Below are 19,208 nucleotides of genomic sequence, written 5' to 3' on the forward strand. Positions count from 1 at the left end.
CGCTTTTTTTTGTAACGTCTCTTGTGCTTGTGAATCCCCCAACTAAAAATAAAATTAAAACCCAAGTCACTTTAGTAAATGAATTCTTTACAATAAGGGTGTTTAATCAGAAAGGGGTATGATAGTTTAGTAATGGTGACATTATTTCTTTAAGATAGCTTCATACTTTGTTATTGCTCTAACCTGCTCAGATTTTGCCTTCTCAATGTTATTTTATCCCCCGGTGTTTTTTGATCAGCTGTGTTAGGTTATTTTTTGTGTTTTGTCTGGTGTTTTTTTCTGTAAAGCTCTTTGTAACCTAAGAAAAGTGCCATATAAATACAGTTTAGTATTCTTACTTTTTGTATTACCACAAAACTTCATTTTGTATGCCCACACTTGACCAGTCTGACGCTTTTATTTTGAAAATACGACAAAATGAAGCCAAAGTTTGACAGGAAGTCTTATTTTGGTATCATGTTTTACAGGAAATGGATGCTCGGTGTCTGTTGTCAGCTGACTGGCAGCAGTCACTACACTATGCTGCTTGTTGACAGCTAGCTAGCTAGCCAGCTAGCAGTTACTAGCCAAGGCTTTGCAGTCGGACCAGGGGTGGGTGGTGGTGGGGGGGTTATGTTTCACGGAGCCAGAACCGTAGACGGAGGTTTGGACACCACCAACTCATGGCTGCCGAAATTCAACCTCAACCCCAGGCTCGGAAGCCATGTCTACTCAGCAAAATCGAGGCTTTCCAGGACGTGGTGAGCACGGCGGTCATCATTCCCAAGGAAGACGGCGTCATCAGCGTGTCCGAGGACAGGTAACGTTATGCTGAGAGCTGGGCGGCGGCTATAGCTAAGGTCCACAAATCCCAATTTATAACCATCTCTGGCTCCCTCCTTCGACAGTGTCTCCGCTGATGTCGGTCATTGATTAAACTCCGCCTGGCTTAATCATTTCATATAGAAACAGTCCCACTCTTTACGAAGAAAACGTGCCCTAACGTTTCTATAAAAGTGATGTGCTGCGGAGCGCATTTCATTCATGTTAACCACAATGACGGTGTGCTCTTTAAAAAAAACAACAACAACTTAACGTTAATAAATTATAAACAATCTGATTTAGCTGTTGGTTATAGTAATTTTTAATAACGACTAACCTTAGCTTGTTAGATACCAATAATGAACACATTCAGAAAAAAACAGAAGCGCTCGCAGTTTGGGCTAAATTGATTTGTTTCACATGTTATGGCAATAAAAGCTAGTAAAACCGTTCAGTTTCTCAACCTTGGGGTTGGGGCCCTTAAAGAGGTCACTGTAGTTGAAACAAGAGCAGTGTCATTTCTCCCCTCGCTCTTTTAGTTTTACACTTGCCTGGGGCTGTGTGTGTTGTGAATTGAGATCTGCAAGTGCTTGAGGGTAGGTGTGATCCTTTACATGTTCAAAGGTTGTATGCCCTGTAAAGCCTGTGCTATCACAGTTTTTGCTTACATCTACGTTTTCTTTAATTACTTATATTTACTCAAACAGAATCAGGTATATTGCCAGATAAGGTTTTCACATTTTAAGACTTTGCCTTGGTATTTTGATGCAGTCACAACCAGTGTTGGGCAAGTCACTTCCAAAATGTAATTTTATTAGTGATTACTAGTTACTGTCATTTGAGAGTAATTAGTTATATTACAATATTGCTGTCTCAGAATGGCAAGGCTATACTTTTGCATTACGTTTGAGTTACTTTCACCAAAATAAAGTATGACTTGGCAGGTAGCTTGTGAATTTCACCACGGGGTCAACAAAGTCTCATCTTTATCCACTGTATAATATCATAATTTATTCATATTATTTTGTACTATCAATATGAATTTGCAAAGTAGCTAGAGCTATAAAATAAATAGTTAAGTAAGACGTACAATAGCCAATTTGACTCTGAATTGAAGTAGCCTAATAATAAGAAGGAGAAAATTAAGATGCTCAATTAAAAGCACCTTACAATTGACTGAAGGAGCCTACGGTGTAGTTTCTTTCCACAGCCGATAAATTGTAATGGTATTATTTGTAGCAAAACTAAACATTAATTCCCGTTATCTGTCAGTTGCTCGGGCACATTGCTGTCGGCACTCACAGGACACAGATGACCCGAGTCTACTGTCTCTGGTTTTGGCTTTGACCGTGGGAACAGTGATGGGATAGCTCGCTTCAACGCATCGTAAAAAAACTCCTGTAAATAATGGCCATGTTGCAGCTGTATCCGTCTCTGCAGCCATTTCAACCACCAAATCCAGCAACAAGAAATCACACTTGCAGACTTTTTTTTTCTGTGCCGAAGTGTTTCACGGCGTTGGTGAATTCTTAAAAAATCCAACGCCACTAAATGTCGGGTTAAAATACGTTGAAACTTGTATAACAGAGATTGTAACTGGTATAATATTACAGACATTTTATTTGTAATGCTTTAAATTACTGCGTTACAGCAAAAATGAATACATTACTGTAATTGCGTTTCTTTTTTAACGCCCACGGTAGCGCTCATCTCCCAGTGCTCTTGGGCAAGTGCTGAGGGTCATTGCAGAGGTCATCAGCACTGGGATTGCTTGCAGTAGACTCCAGAAACAAACAAGACAGAACATTGCCTTTGTTAAAGCTGGGGAGAAGCCACACCAGCGCCTGAATCAATCTGGGGGGCTGCTCGCAACAGCACGGGAAATTCCCAGAAAATTCCCAGAAAACATCGCAGTGACCACGTTTAGGCCAGACATTGTCCGTGTGTCAGAAATAACAAAGCAAGTGGTCTTGGTGGAGTTGACTGTTCCCTTGGAAGACCGGATGGAGGAGGCTTTTGAGAAGAAGAGGGCCAAGTACGAGGAGCTGGCAGGCAAATGTTGAAGCAAGGGGTGGAGGACCCAGTGCAATCCCATCGAGGTCAGGTGCAGAGGATTTGTCAACCAGTCACTCACACGCTTGGAGTGAAGAGACTGCACATCAGGAAAGCCATCAAGAACATCACAGCCACCAGGGAAAAGGCGTCAAGATGACTATGTGGATTAGGCAGGGCAATACGTGGACCATACAAGCTTCTCAGACACAAACCGGGGCCTTATCAACCCTGGTTGGGTCGCCACGGCGAGGGTGTATAATGTTGTGAGACCCGAAACACCCAATGAACCCAGGATACATCGCTGATAATGGGTCTGAGTTGTACTAGAGGTGTACGTACAAACCGTTACAGCAAAGGGAATGCATTAGGGGGTGGCGGTATCTCAGTCCGTAGGGAGTTGGGTTGGGAACCGGAGGGACGCTGGTTCAAGTCCTTCTACGGATTGTGGATTGGTAGCTGGAGAGATGCCATTTCACCCCCTGGGACTGCCAGGTGCTCTTGAGCAACGCACCGTACCCCCCTCCCCCAACCGTTCTGTGTGTGTGTGTGTGTGTGTGTGTGTGTGTGTGTGTGTGTGTGTGTGTGTGTGTGTGTGTGTGTGTGTTGTGTGTGTGTGTGTGTGTGTGTGTACCAAAGTGTAAATTTCCCCACAGGGAAACCAACTGTAACTGCGTTTCTTTTGTAGCGCCTAACTTCCATCTCTGGTCACAATAAACATAGTACATAAACATAGAAGAAACTATGGAATTTAAGATGTAAATATATCATAGTTTTCCCGGAACATTTCAGTATCCACTTGTAATGAAACCGTTTTTATGGGAAAATATGTCTTAAAAATGAACTAATTATATGGTATTACCTAGCGACTTCCGAGCTGGGAAAAGAAGGCTGTAAAGCTGGGGGTGTCCACACTGTTCATGCCAGAGGCCACATGGAGAACAACATGTAGTCCTGGCAAATGAACCTTTTTTTAAAAGACTATTTTACTGATTTAGTTTAAACTTGGATCTGTACTAAGATGATCTTTTCACTATTAGATTTCAATGGGTGCTGCTGGTGGAAACTTTGGAGAGTATCATCACATTGGATTTTACTAAGCTTTAACTGCACATTCTCCTGTATTCCTTTAGCAGAGAAAGCTTAAAAAGCTGGTTAAATATTTCCCCATTTTCTCAGAAATGTGGGCGTTTGGGAAGTTCACCGCATTGCCATTCCTGATCTGCTTTCCAAAAAGTCAAACCGTCATAACAAATTATTTTATGTGTACGTACACTTGCAAGACAAGGCCACCTTTTTTTTCTTGCAAGCTTCTGTTCAATGTGTCCCGATGAACATTAAGAGCAACTTAAAAAAGTGAGGTTTGCCAACCACTCAGGGCTGCTAGTTTCAACCAAAAAGAATCAATTTCAAATCGAAGTGAATTGACTTACTAAGCCAGTGTACAACTGAATGATAGATTATGTTCCGTTTTATAATGTTTGCTGTCTTGCCTTGTTACACACGGCACAAAGTGCCAAAGAATGCAACACTTTAAGATTTTAGCGTTACACGTCAGATACAATGAGGGCTCTTGGAAAACAGATACTAAAAGATTATGGTTTTACCCCACAGGACAATTCGGGTATGGCTAAAGAGAGACAGTGGCCAGTACTGGCCCAGTGTCTACCACACTATGTCAAGTAAGTATTCTTGCTTACTTTTTTTTTAAACTTGTTTATATGTAAATTTCACCTGTGTTATAATGTTAGATTTATGGCCTTGGTTTTAAGGCAATTTCTTAAACAAAGACATGAGTGTGTTTGAATAAGCTGAATGATTGTTGTGTGTAATCCAATAAATCACGAGTATGTAACTTCAGGAAGCATCTTTGTTCAGATAACATGTACTTCTTTAAACAGGCAGGCCTGTTCATTCCTGTTTTTCTTCACTCTTCCTCTGGTTTTGCTTTCACACTCTGTGAGTGTCTCCTCATCACAACGAACATAACGATTTACACAGACTCCACTGTTCGGTCCACATTGCAGAGTTAACAAGCTCCTGAAATTAGATTCAGTATCTGAGCTCCTGTAGGATCACTCACTACACAACTCCATTCTCTCCTCTCTTCAGTACTGCAGTGCTGCATGTCTGTGACACTGTTTGTCATCGTTTCCCTCCAGTTGTGCAACTGAAGGAAATTCCATGCTGCCATCAGCAATATCTGTAGCTTACAGCAGTGCCAGACGCTGTATATATTAGGTATTTTAGTTAACTAATATAAACACTGAAATTGCACACAGTAATCACTACTTTCAGGATTTATGGATATAGCAATTTCATTTTGTCCTTCCGTTTTTTTATAAGGTGGAAATCTTGACTGAAAGTAGTTGATAAAGTAAATTATATAGGTAGAAGGAATTCATTTTTTTAAGTTTTTCATACATAAAGGCATCTTTGAATTGCTTTGCCACATGCTTTTCGTGTTTGTTGTGCTCTGTGAAAACTTTCTGTTGAAGTCAAATCAAAGGGACTTTGTTGCAAATGTTGCAATCACACATGCAATCAGACAAACAAGTTTTCAACAACGACGTTAAGTACTTTAGAGATTCTGTCATACACCAAACCTTCCTAAAACAGTAATGTTATTCAGTCTTCCAAGAACAAAAGGGTACATGCATGCGTACAAGCAGAATGTTCACTATTATTCTTATGCTTCTTTGTGTCTCCAGCATCATGCTCCTGTATGTCCTTTAACCCAGAGACAAGGAGGCTGTCCGTGGGGATGGACACTGGAAGTATCTGTGTAAGACCATGCCTGCTTCGCCTACAAACACAACCCTTTGGGCTTTTCTTTCTTCCCCTTACTCAAATGAAGACTGTTTTACTTCCCTGCTGTTTCACTAATAGTTTGGTTGCATGACACAGTACAGGCCAGTCTGTTCTAAGATGCAGCATTTCTTTATTTACTGTCCACTGTTTGTTTTGTTGTTTGAGAATTTCATACAGTAGATGTAGGGAGTCGTTTGTTTTGGAACAAGTTGGCCGTACACAATGTCAGACAGTGACATAACGGAAAATGTTCTAGGAATTTATATCTCAAACAACCGAGAATTGTTTTATTATTTTATGTTAGCCTCAGAGGAAATCCCAATGTCAGACCAAGAGCATCTTTTCACTCGCCTATGCACAGGGTTATTTATTTTACCTAGGAAATTTGCATTTTTTTTTTTTTTAGATAGGTGGAAAGGATTTATATAATTTCAAAAGGAAGGCTTACGCTTCAAATCTAATCACATTTTAAGTGACAGTTTTACATTTTTTCAAATGTGTTTATAATGTAGTACATGCATACTGAAATTTGAACCCAGTAACATAATTTGTTTGCCATTTATCGATTTATTTGGAAACCTTAGTCATTGACTCTAGTAACTGTAAAAAATGAATGTCCACTTCCTGTCTTTTAGGACTTTATCCTGTCAGAAGACTACAATAAAATGACCCCAGCAAGCACCTACCAGGGTGAGACAGGAAGTGGTGTGGGTGTGGGTGTGGGTGTGGGGGTGGGTGGGTGGGGTCACTCATGTCTGGAAGAGAACCAAAAGATACAGTACCACTCCTGAAACAGTAGTAAAATATCTTTAAATTAATTTTATTTATTTGGGAAATTAATTAATTTCCCAAATCAATTTTTTTTAAATGTTGTCACTTTACATCACTTGCAGAATTAGACATTCTGATTTAAATTAAAAACACAAATCCAACTTTTAGGGGCCAGTATATTCTGTCAAAAGTGCTTGTCCGGTGGTTGAATTGCTTCAGAAACTTCTTTCCAGCAGACTGTCTGAAAATCCCCATATATATAAACTTAATATCGCTTCTCCCCCTTTTCTCAATGCCGGCTTCACTCTTCCTTTGAGTGTGGCCGTTTGGATCAGGTGAAAACACTTTGGATTTACCACGTGGTCAGACCACATGCCTCAAGTATCAAGTTGTTAATATCGTGGCAGTTATTGGCTTGAAAGTTCCAGATAAAGGACATATTTACAAGATTTGAAAATGTCTGACTTTGATTACTTTCAGTGGTGGTACCAAACAAGAGACTGTGGCAAATTGGGATTATCTCATAGAATAATTTAAAAATTGCCCCAAACCCTCACTTCTGCCCCATTTTTAAAGAGAAAATAAAAAATCCTGGAATTAACAAATCATCTTTATTCTTGGACACAAATAGTCTTTAAAAGACAAATATCTAACTGTGTTTTACCTGCAGACACCTAGTTATGTAATGGGAATTCACTTGTGTCGTACCTTCATGTGTAACATGAAGTGTATCTTTAAAATATGTATAATGTAGTAATATTTATAGCTGACATTTCATGGTATGTAATTCTCTGATCTTATGTAAAGATGTGTCTCAAACGTCACAGTGTCATGTGTGACTGTGTACTGTGAAACTGTAGATATCTCTACACCAGTTTCAATTTTCAAACTTTCTCTGCATTTGTTTTCAGATCATTCCTAAAAGAAGCCAGTGGTGTTAGACTATTATTCTTTACTATTGCACCTTCTTACTGTTTCCATAATAGGGTGTGAAAGTGCATTTCTGTGCAATTTCAGCAAGCTGTTGATGATACACTGCTTTATAATTGTGGACGCCATCCTATCCGATATTTCTGGGTATGCCCCTGCAATGTCATTTATGTTTTATTTATATGTGTTTTTGTGTTCCTGCAGCCCATCAGGGTAGAGTGACTGTGGTCCTGTTTGTGTTGGAGATGGAGTGGCTTCTGAGCACCGGTCAGGACAAAAATTTTAACTGGTACTGCTCAGAAAGCGGCCAGCAGCTTGGGACGTATCGCACTGCTGCCTGTGTTTCTGGACTACAGTATCCTTTTAATGCCTTTTCTGCCCCTCCTTGTCTGTTTGTTTACTTGATTTGTCTGCTACTTTGCCCTTAGAGTGCGCTCAATGAACTTGACAGCCAAGCCTCCTACTAAATGGAGTGGACATAACCAAGTGGAAAGTGAAGAGCTGTTTTTGGTGCTCTGCACTGGGAAAAATCTCTGGCTTTTTGTTATGACAACACAGTCTATTTTAAGACCATATAAATATAAGACAGGGCAATCAGGGCAGATTAGCTTCAAGTTAGTTTGTTCTAATGGGAAGGGCTAATAACAGGCGTCAGTCATGCTGTTGTCAAGGAAACAGTCTGAGTCGGTTTCAGTAATGGCCAGATCAAAGGCTGTTGAGTGCTGAGCAGCGAGGCTGATCCATACCAATGAGCCTGCTGTGAGGTCATCAGACTGCTGGTCTGATGCTAGCCTCTACATGCTAACCTGTCTAGTTAGCATGGCATTGAAACCAGTGGGAGAGGAGAAGCTGAGAAGTGACAGTTACATTTTCTGTTTGGAGGGACTTTAGGTGGAACAATAAGGGCTGTTTCTGTACCAAGTGTAAAGTGTTTAGTGTTTTAATTGTGTAATTTGGTAACTGCCATGTGCAACTGTATGACATGTTGACTAGCTATGGTGTTTTAGACATCTACTTTAAGGTTGTTTTAGAAGCCCTTTGGTGACTGTAATTTAAATGCTGCTGGTCAAACAGTCATTGCGGAGCATAGAGCCGTTGCAGACGGGGCACACTGGACCCGGGGATAAATGACATAACTACAGGAAGTTTGAATGAATCTCATTCCAACAGATGCTGAAAGCGTCAAAATAACATGTAACGTGTAAGACTTATTTAGACGAGTGATGCTCATTAAGCAAATGGGTTAAAGAAAATATGACGAAGCCTAGTATGCTCTCTGGTATTTGGAGATGATTTGTGTCTAAATTCTAAATTATTGAGTAAAGTTTTAACTCGTTAAACATTTCTTGTGAACCGGAGTAAAAAAGGTAAAAGGAAACCTCCAGCTCTTGCCGCATGTCCTTAAAGCAACACGTGAGTACTTTTTCCAATTCAGTCCCCCTACAGGTTGGAAGAGGAATTAACCATTACATTACATTATGCAAGTTTGCCAGATCAAGTTGCGGATCTGTATTTCAAATGAGACATAACCGCAGCGGTAATGGGTAATTCTGCTTCCAACCTGTAGGTGGACCAAAGCGGGAAAAGTGCTTTAATGCTGCTTTAGTGATGTTATTTTAATGAAATGTTCAAAAAGTTTGACTTAATTTGCTCTTTTGTTTCTCAGTTTTCCAAATATTGTTAAAGGTTGATTTGTTAGCAGAACCACTGATCTAGATCTTTAGATGTCTTTTCACTTGTAAATTGCCTGTGCTCACTAGTAATGACAGAATAACTCAGGTATCCAGAAAGAGAAAGTAAATTGAAAGTTCCAGTAATTAGATTTCTATTATTTTGTTGTGGTTTTTAAGGCGGAAGGATTTAAATTGGATGGAAATCGTATAGGTTATTCCTTGTGCAGTCATTGTTTTTCCATCCTACAGTGCGAACAGTGTTGTATTGATTTTGGTCTGTAGTGACTTAACCAGGTCAGAAGAAGGACTACATGGCCAGTGAAAGAGCTAAGAGTCCTCCACTTCGCTGCCACTTAAAATGGCTTGGATTCAAATCTTACATGCTGTAATTTACACTGATAAAAGGATTTGGTTCACTCACTGTGCAGCTCAGTTGTTGTGTTGATACAGCAGTGGGGTTTTGCTTTTTTTTTGGTTCTGTGTTTTTGGTCCAGTTACAGAAAAATATCCAAATGAATGCATGAATAGTTTTTCAGCAGGACACAGTTTCTTCTTCTTCAACCTTAAATTTGATCCCAGGTTTGATGTGGAGACCAGACACGCCTTTGTAGGGGACCAGTCTGGTCAGGTGACCATCCTGAAACTGGAGCAGGACAGCTGCAGCCTGGTCACCACCTTTAAGGGTCACACTGGTACACACACACACCACACACACACACACACACACACACACACACACACACACACACACACACACACACACACACTAGTGCTTAAAGAATTAATCTGATAGGCAACTGATTTGCTGATTCTTCTGATCTTTGTAAATTTAATATTTTGAGGTTTTGTACAGATTGATTCCCAATAAATGTAATTTGTTGTTGCAACACACACATCTATGAAGCTTTGAATTCTTGCAGCCTTTGCCCATACTACAGTGCATGAGCTACAACGTTGTTGAATAATTGGCTTTTGCACAATATTCACTCAGATGTTGTCTGTACAAAGATACATGGACAGATAAATAAACATGTTAATGAAACAATTAGAGCCTTCTGCAGAAATATCAGCCAGGTACAGCTTTTGTCAAGAGAGAATAGGAATAAAGGAAGAGGACAAATTAAATCGTTATGCTTTATTTTATATTTAGAGGAACCTCACACAAACCACCAAGGTTCATACAGTAGCTGCATTAAGTTCAAGTAATGCTTGATGCTAGATGACCTCAAGATATCAACTTCTGTTGTCCCCCAGGTTGCAGATTTATTCAGCCAGTTAAGAAGTGATATTAAGATCCCTGATGGTCCTGAAGGATCAATAAAATCTTTTGCGCCTGTCACTGTCGAAACTGCTTCAAAACACAGTGTCACACACACTTCACAGTGTCTTAAATAGGGTTTAAAGTAGTAGTAGAAAAAAAGAGACGGCATGCAAACAGGAGTCAGGCTTGTTAACTGTATCAGTCAAATTATCCTTGAGGCTCAGCACATAAAATCAGTTAAGGAAGAAAAAAAAAAAGTTATGACCGCCCTAAATCCCTACATTTATCATGTGTGTTGTACTTTGCTCCAGGTAATGTGACGGCGTTGTGCTGGGACCCGGTCCAGAGGGTGCTGTTCTCCGGCAGCTCAGACCACTCCATTATCATGTGGGATATCGGAGGGCGCAAAGGCACTGCCATCGAAATGCAAGGACACCAGTAAGAGTCCCAAACATCCACTTCTGAATATGTCTCCTACTGTAGCAGTTATTCATCTGAATGAAACCAAAAACTGATAAGTTGTAATTATTTGCTTTTCTGCTTTGTGCTTTTTTTTTACAGATTGTTATTGTCTTTTCTATGGCACCGGGGTACTAATTTAGTGTTTTTTGTGTTGAATGCTTACAGTTTTTTTCTGTCGGTTCGGTACATTTCTCAGATCACAATTGACACTCTCAAAGCTGCTTGTTCAAAGTTCTAGTCACTTGTGCACAAGATACAATCAATTTATCATCATCATTGCTTTCGTACATACATTCACTTGATCATGTACAACTGTCTGCTTTTTTTTACATGATCAATTGCTTATGTCATGTTGCTCTAACTATAATATACTGGATGTCTATCGAATTGCCTTAGTTCATTGAATGTCTTTAAATGCAAAATGGTTGAACTCATTGTCATAATTGGTCAAGCAAGCTTTCCATACAGTACCTTCCAATTGTTCTTACAGATTGTTTTGTAAGAACTTAGTCCAGAATTGATTAGTTGCTCTTAGGTGAATCTTGACCTCCATTAATGAAAGGGATTGTGTGAAACATTATCAAATATCAACCTTTATGTAAAATAGCTTGGAGCTGCAACACATATTGTTTTGTTATTCTTTCTGAATCGCAGTGACACTGTAAGTAGTTGAAAAACCAAAAATAGAAGCATAAATGTGAATCCTGTCCAATCTCTTACAATCCTAATGTCACATAAAGCAATGCGTGACTTTGTACTGTTAAAATGTATGAATGCCATACAGAAAAAGTGCAGTCTTGTGCATTTTTAATCATTGTCATCAAAAATGTAACCATAGTTTACATCAGAAAATACCTAGAGTACAATTTTATATTGACAACACGACTAAGCTTTTTGAAAAAATTAAGCATCTCCTTCGTGAACAATGACACAAGGACTCAACATCCTGATGGCATAGTCATGTTTATTGACATAAAGATTTACTTTTTAGGAATGAACTAGAGATTTTGAGCAAGTTACAGGCTTTTGCAGGTCCATCCATCGGGTGGTGCTGTCTGCACTAACTGTTTCAAGAAATCGACTTGCTGGTTTGCAAATGTTAAGAATGATTTTAGAAATGTACGAAAGCGTTGGAGAAAAACTGTAATATGAGATGTATAAATCAAGCAGACTATAGCCTCTTACAGACATGCACCTTGTTTTTTTTCCACAATTCTTTTTGTGTAATGTGCAATTTTACAAGTCTGTCTCGTGTTTCAATAACCCTCCGAGTATATTTGTGTTAAAGTTGCAAAGACAATCAACAAGCATATTTCTGTAAACTTCTAACACAGCATAAGTCTAAATTGGATGCTGTCAGACTAACAGAAAGGCTACAACGGCACAAAATCAATCCCTTAATAAGTCAGACAGTGCACAAACAAAATATCAACCTGTAAATTGGGACTCTGGTTTAATTCCTCATGATGATTCATTCATGCAGGTGGCATGAAGACTTATTGATCTTAAGAATCCCAACATCTCTCGCTGTGCATATTTAACATTTATGTTTGCATTCGATTTAGAGTTGAGTTCGATCATGAAATAATGAACTATATTGACCATGGATTTTATCGTTGAAGTAATTTTTTCAAGAAAAAATGCCAAATATATTCTGGCTCAAGCTTTTCAAATGCTTTTTAGCTCTTCTCTGTTTTACAACAATGTAAATTGTAAACTGAATATCTTTTGGGGTTAGGACTGTTGATTTGACAAAACAATGATTTAAAGACATCATTTTGGGCTTTAGGAACTTGTGAGAGTATTTTTTGCAAAATTGACAATTTATAGATCAAGTAATTAATCGACTAATTCAATTAATACCGGTAAGCCCTAATTCAATTTAAACCGTGAAAAAGTATTACAGAAATATTACAGGTGTGACTTAGTGAGCTGCCACCTTGACTTTTACGTTACAATGAATGAGGTGCTGATTCAGACATGAAACCAACATTTAAAATTTATATCAGATTTACATAACAAGGTGCATGTCTACAACCATCAATGTCTGAAAGAGCCCATATCTGTGAATGTCTAAAAAAGATAACAAGTTGTGTTTAATGCAACATGGCTGTTTTGTAGCAGAGTTTTAAGGAGCAATTCTCATACAAACCACTGTTCATGGTAACATGCCAGGACACAAACCCCTCCGCTCTATACTTTACAGTGACAAGGTGCAGGGCTTGTGCTACGCCTCACACACTCGTCAGCTCATCTCCTGCAGCTCAGATGGAGGCATCGTCATCTGGAGCATGGATGTTACACGACAAGAGGTGAGAGAAAGAAGAGGAGGCAGGAGACTGATGGAGTGTGACATCCACCCAACACACAAACACACATTCACACTTAATCTTTGAACTGTGACACGTGAAAAAACAAACTGGAGAAATGTGTCATATGTGCGCTGTTTTCATGCCTATTTGCACATATCAATTACACATGCACACATACTGTACTGTTATACAGAGCAGTGTGTTAGATTAATTGCAGATGTGTTTGCTCTCCCTCCTGCTCTAGATTAAAATTATTTTAGGAGATCCATGAAAAATAACCAGATTAGCAGAATATTCTTTGATTTTCCCTCTTACAAACAAACACATACAGTCTAGCGTCAGCCTTACATCCTCTCGTCCTCTCTGAGCTCTGCTGTTCTCCACACAGTTAGGCCTTATTGCTTCTTTATTAACAAAGAGTCACTCAGTGTCATGCTGTTGTGCCTCAGTCTCGGTTGTTTGGCCAAATTTACAAGAGACACAGAAGTACTAGTCGAATTAATAATCTCTTGTTCATCAAGAAATTGTTCTATCACGTAACTTTCCCAATGACTACAATTTTAGATTTAATGCTCCTGTTTTTGTAAGAGTTACACAAATACAATGCATTGTATAAATAAGACTCATTCAAACTAAACACATGATGGACATTGGATTAATATTGACATTTCCCTCTCCCTCTCAAAAAAAGCAAAAAGGCATATCTCGCATGACTTTTTTCAAAAACTGCTGTATAAAATTCTGACCTCTGTGCCATTTTGTACTTCGTTTAATTTTGTTTTATTAAAATGTCTTTCTTTTTTAAAATTACATTTTTTCACTTGTCTTAAAAAACATTAAGTTGTGCTTTAAATAATTTTTTCTTGATATTGAAAAGACTTAATTTGATGCAATAGTTCACTTTAAAACTGTATTTACACAGACCCCCGAGTGGTTGGACAGTGACTCCTGTCAGAAGTGCGAGCAGCCTTTCTTCTGGAACTTCAAACAGATGTGGGACAGCAAGAAGATCGGCCTGCGACAGGTACTGTAAAAACCCATTCCTAATGTTCTTGTATTCCTTTCACTATATTAAAAGGTTCCATAATTACAAATCATCAGACACAAAAACTAACTAGCTCTACCAAACCCTTCATTTATCCCAAACAACTTTCCAGTAAAAAAAACATACACAACACTTGCTACAATAATGGTCAGCAGACATCATGTGGCTGTAATATTGTCTCAATCTCAGGAACAGCTGTATGTTATGGTTACTCATTTCCTGTGTGTGTGTGTGTGTGTGTGTGTGTGTGTGTGTGTGTGTGTGTGTCTTAGAGAGAGAGAGATCCAGAGTTCATAGATACAGTAAAATATAATGAATAAAAAAGGTTGCCTGCACAACAAACTTCAGGGATCTTCTGTAGCAAGAACCAAACACAACACACTTGGTGTTTCTGGAGATGAAGTCTGTGTTTCACTTTAAAATCTTGAGAACACACAACAAGCAAAATAAAACTGAGAATTTGACCAATAACGCAGAACTGTAAGCAGTGCACATCCATGCACATTAGATTGTAATACAATCTACTGAAAACAGAGGAGGTTGAGACCATTGTTCTTTTGCTAAGTCAGTTTAAAATATGGAAACACATGGAAACAAACGTGATCATAAAAGCAAAAGTAAACAGCAATATCATAAGGTCACTCAAACGTGTTTAAACCAGTCCATTGTTGGTGCGGTGCAACTTGATTTGACAAAATCTAAAATGTATTGTGACTTTACACAGATTGTTGGTTTTGAGTTGAAATGAATTGATACTGAGGTCAACAAAAAAATCAGCTGGCAACATGCAAAACATTCAGCTCAGAAATTAAAAAGTTACTTTAATTTTGTCTGGAGTAACACACCTGATGGTACACCTGATATTTTTGTTTAAAAGTGATAAATATACAAGTGTATGTCTGTAGATTTATTGTACTGTTACTGCTTTACATTTAAAAATTGCATTACATTTGGTGAAAAATGCTAAATGACTTAGGACTCTACTTGGGATTTGCAATACAATGATGTTGGCCCATCTCGGATAATAAGGCTACTACTAACCCTATTTCTATGTCTTAAGAATTAAGAATTGAGACTGTTAATCAAAGCTGATGTGTTGAAGTCCCCCTGTGTTCTTTAGCACCACTGCAGGAAGTGTGGCCAGGCCGTGTGTGGCAAATGTTCATCCAAACGGTCCACCATCCCCCTCATGGGCTTCGAGTTCGAGGTGCGTGTGTGTGACAGCTGCCACGAGTCCATCACCGACGAGGAGTGAGTAACAATCGTCCTCTGTTGTTGTCATATACTGAACCTTTGTGCTTTCAGCTTTCTGAGTGCTCACACAGTAAAGTAACTGGCGTTCCTTTCATGTCTTCTAGTCGAGCGCCCACAGCCACCTTCCACGACAGCAAGCACTGCATCGTTTACATGCACTATGAGCCCACCACCGGGAATCTGCTCACTTCTGGCACCGACAAGGTTATCAAGGTCTGGATGGGAACAAACAATATCTGTTGTATTCATGAGTCTCAGCTTAGACATGCAGGCACACAGTAACATTTTGTGAAAACTCGTAATATTACATTTAATATGGCATTATGAGTGTCAGATCCAGAAACTTGCATATGTAACAAACCATATTCCAGAAATCTGTCTCCATTTTCTCATCTCTGTCTGAACTTTAGAAATAGTCAGCAGAACTTTCCCTTTAAAAACTAGTTCAAAGTGACAACCGTTAAACTGATTATGTCTCATGTTTATCTGCAGCTATGGGACATGACTCCGGTGGTGTCCTGAGATCTGTGGGCGACCAGCGGTTGGCAGGAAACTCTGTTCGCCTCTGTTTGCCAATCGCACTTTGAAAAGAAAGAGAGAAGCATATCCAACAATATTGATGTCATCGGGATAATATTTAACAGTTATTCAACAAAAAAGCAGTGTCTGTTGCCCGTTCATAGTGAGGACACTGCAGGCCGGTGAAGGCTGGGAACAGGACAGGCCTTGGTTGACACAAGGTTTACAGACAGTTGTGGGTGTTTGTTTGTGTGAAGGGTGCTGTTTGGTGGGGGATATCTGTGTGTGTGTGTGTGTGTGTGTGTGTGTGTGTGTGTGTGTGTGTCTGTCTGTATTGTATAAGAGTGTGTTGGTAGGTTGGAAGAATTTGACTTTTTAAGGAATTGACACACCTTATTTACTTAATTTTCATGCATTCCTGAAGCATTTCAGACTGGAAACTCACAAAACAGTAAGTGAAACATTTCTGCACTGTCAGTGGATACTGTGATACCCACACTTTACATTGTGTAGATGTGAAGCACGTCATAGAACTGGACTAACTCACTCACAAGCTCACTCATTCACGTGTAGCAGGCTGTAGTTTTGCCACATGATGAAGCTGTTTGAGCAGTTCTACACCTGCCAAGCTGCACCACCTACAGGAAAAGAAAGTAACAGCAGCAGTTTAGACTTGAGTTGCATTTTTTTTTGCATTCTTTATCCCTTGAAGAGCACTTATCAACTGCTGTTGAAGGTCAAGAATTAACTTAAACTCACTGAATCTAGTTAGGACCGCCTCTTTCTGCCTGTAAAGTAATGCAGAGGTTAGTCATGGAGGACAGTGACATTTAGAGGAGACAAGTTTTATATTTCAGTCATGTTTAAAATGTAAAATATGAAACCTGTAAACAAACAGACAAAACAGCACTTATACACACACACACACACACACACACACACACACACACACACAAGCTGCAGTTGTTGCCTGCAGGTGTTGACACTGTTGCAGTGTTGCAAGCTGTTGCAGGTCTTGGCCGTAGATGGTGCTGATGAGCATATTTACAGTCTATCTGCAGCTCTTGCATGCTGTTACTTTTCTTGCTAATGGGTGGCATAGGTTGGACTGAAACCACATCTCTGCAACTGTATATCACCAGCTGATCCTGGTTTCATGTGCTTCACATCACCTACACTGTGTGTTCTTGTTATCATGTTAAGAAGCAAACAAATCACTCAATCACACAGGTCAAACTTAGATCAGTAACATTTGATTGGGCACAATTTCAGCTCCAGCCCATGAGACACTGAGGAAACTATTCATTCATGTTCCTTAAATAAGTCCGTTACTTGAGTGTCTGTCGGCTTCTGCACTTCATATCAACCACTAGAGAAGAGGACCTAGGAGACATTGCAAGCATTTTTAATCTACACCTATCCTGAATCCTATCCTAAATGTAAATCCCAGCATGGTGGAAGGCCCCAAAAGTTAAAAAAAATAGTATGGCACGTCTTTTTGAAACTGTAATTTAGTTTCTACTGTACTCACAGTGAGCCAGGTGTATATACAGCATGGAAGCCTCTAAACTGCATGTTATCTGAAAATCCATGCAGGTTTTTTCTAGTGTTTGGCTGATCAACCAAATGTTCTCTCTCCTAGTAGCTACTAATGTTGATACACCCAGTCCACTGAGTGTTACAAAAAATTGTAAATAAAGCAATCATCTTAACCTTACAAAGTTGGTCCTGCAGCAAAACATTGTTCAGACCCACAGAACTTTATTTGTATTCTAGGAGACACTCAAAATATGTCAGGCTAAAATTTGGGGAAAGGTGGACATGGAGTCTTACAGTATACAGCTTCCATATCCTCATATGGAGTATATCTGAAACTGTCAACCTCTGTGGGGAAAAGTTTCATCAGCTCAAAGAAAATGTAAGGGGAAAATGAAAAGTTTAAGAGGTTAGCCAGTTACAGAAGACATTGATTTTTATTGAAGACCTTTGTCATGATAATGTCGTAAAACACAGTGTTTGCCTAAATCCACTGAAGTGCTGAGTAGACATTTCAAGGTTTAGTAATCTTTAAATCAACCAATCAGACTGCTTGCTGATTCTTCTCTACTGTCTGTTCTATGAGATTATCTATTATTCAAAGTGTGGTCTCAATATTTCTGACATGCAAACTCTCATATCATTACGCTAATCAGTGGCAGCATGCACATACATTTATAAGGACTAAAAGGAAAATAATGAACAGTTGATATTTTCTCATCGTTACTGTCAATACTGTATACTGACTTGTGGTATGTCAAAGCACTGGAATCAAGAAACAAAGATGTGTCACAAATTGCTGCTGTGAAGAGAAAATATCTTTGTTTTTAATGATTATGAAGTGTGTGCTTTAATGATCAGATGGTAACTACATTGAATAGTTTTATTCAAACCACACTAAACGTTTTCCAAAGATGTGTAATTTTTGATTGATGAAAAGGTTAGGTTCAAGACTTTATCCAACAGTGGGGAAATTAGAAACTGTCGGCTCGATTGTTCATGAAATGCTTTGTCTGTACTTTCACAGCTACCCATAAAGGTACATTTATAACAGCTGTTAAATCATGAATGTGAGCCTGTGGGTATTAAGAAATTTAAAGGACCATACCAGTGTTTTATCTGAGTTTTCAGCTCCTTAACCACAAATCATGTATATTTCTCTTGTTTTAAATTCAGGGTGGACACTTTAGGATTTATTTTTTCAATCGATTCCAAGAAGCTGTTGGTTTCCAACTAATTTATTGTCATGCTTTACTGAAATTAATGTAAAAAAACCAGCTGCCTGGAATAGTGGTCCAAAAAAACCACTCAAAAAACTAAAACACAATAGCTTGTTTTACATACTTGTGATCATGTGAAGTGCATGTGATTTAAATGTGCAAAAATGCAAAATCACTGATGTAACCTTTAAATGTAAAAACCCAGCCTACACAAAGCCATTAGATAAACAATACATACACTTCTGTACCAGTCAAAAGGAATTAATCAATGTGAGACCAGTGGTCTATTTTTCTGTTGCGGGAAAGATAACGGACATTGTTGTGTGTTTCAGTGTGTCCATTAATGTAACCATGTATGTATAAATGACATTAAAAGAGCAGGGCCTCCTCCTCGACCAGTTGTGAGTCATTTGTCTTGTTTATCAAATCACTTTGATCAACATACAGTAGACCTTTACAGACATAGTTTACTATTTACTATAGTACATCTTCCTCTGTCCTTGTCAATTTCCTTTTGGAAATCAGCCTTATATGATCTAATTTACATGAAACTTAGAATAT

At 38.9% G+C, this 19,208-nt stretch overlaps 1 protein-coding gene across 1 annotated transcript; it reads left to right on the top strand.

The window, feature by feature from the left end:
* Nucleotides 1–499: 499 nt before the first annotated feature.
* Nucleotides 500–19,052, top strand: wdfy2 (WD repeat and FYVE domain containing 2). The gene is made up of 12 exons (XM_032529655.1): nt 500–799; nt 4,468–4,535; nt 5,565–5,638; nt 6,300–6,354; nt 7,570–7,720; nt 9,618–9,730; nt 10,611–10,737; nt 12,968–13,073; nt 13,996–14,097; nt 15,239–15,369; nt 15,477–15,585; nt 15,865–19,052. Exons 1-12 carry the CDS (start codon nt 663–665, stop codon nt 15,892–15,894), a joined length of 1,203 nt encoding a protein of 400 aa, XP_032385546.1. The 5' UTR covers nt 500–662; the 3' UTR covers nt 15,895–19,052.
* The last annotated feature ends 156 nt before the right edge of the window (nt 19,053–19,208 follow it).

Source organism: Etheostoma spectabile, chromosome 11, assembly GCF_008692095.1.
Source record: "Etheostoma spectabile isolate EspeVRDwgs_2016 chromosome 11, UIUC_Espe_1.0, whole genome shotgun sequence".
Lineage (NCBI taxonomy): Eukaryota > Metazoa > Chordata > Actinopteri > Perciformes > Percidae > Etheostoma > Etheostoma spectabile.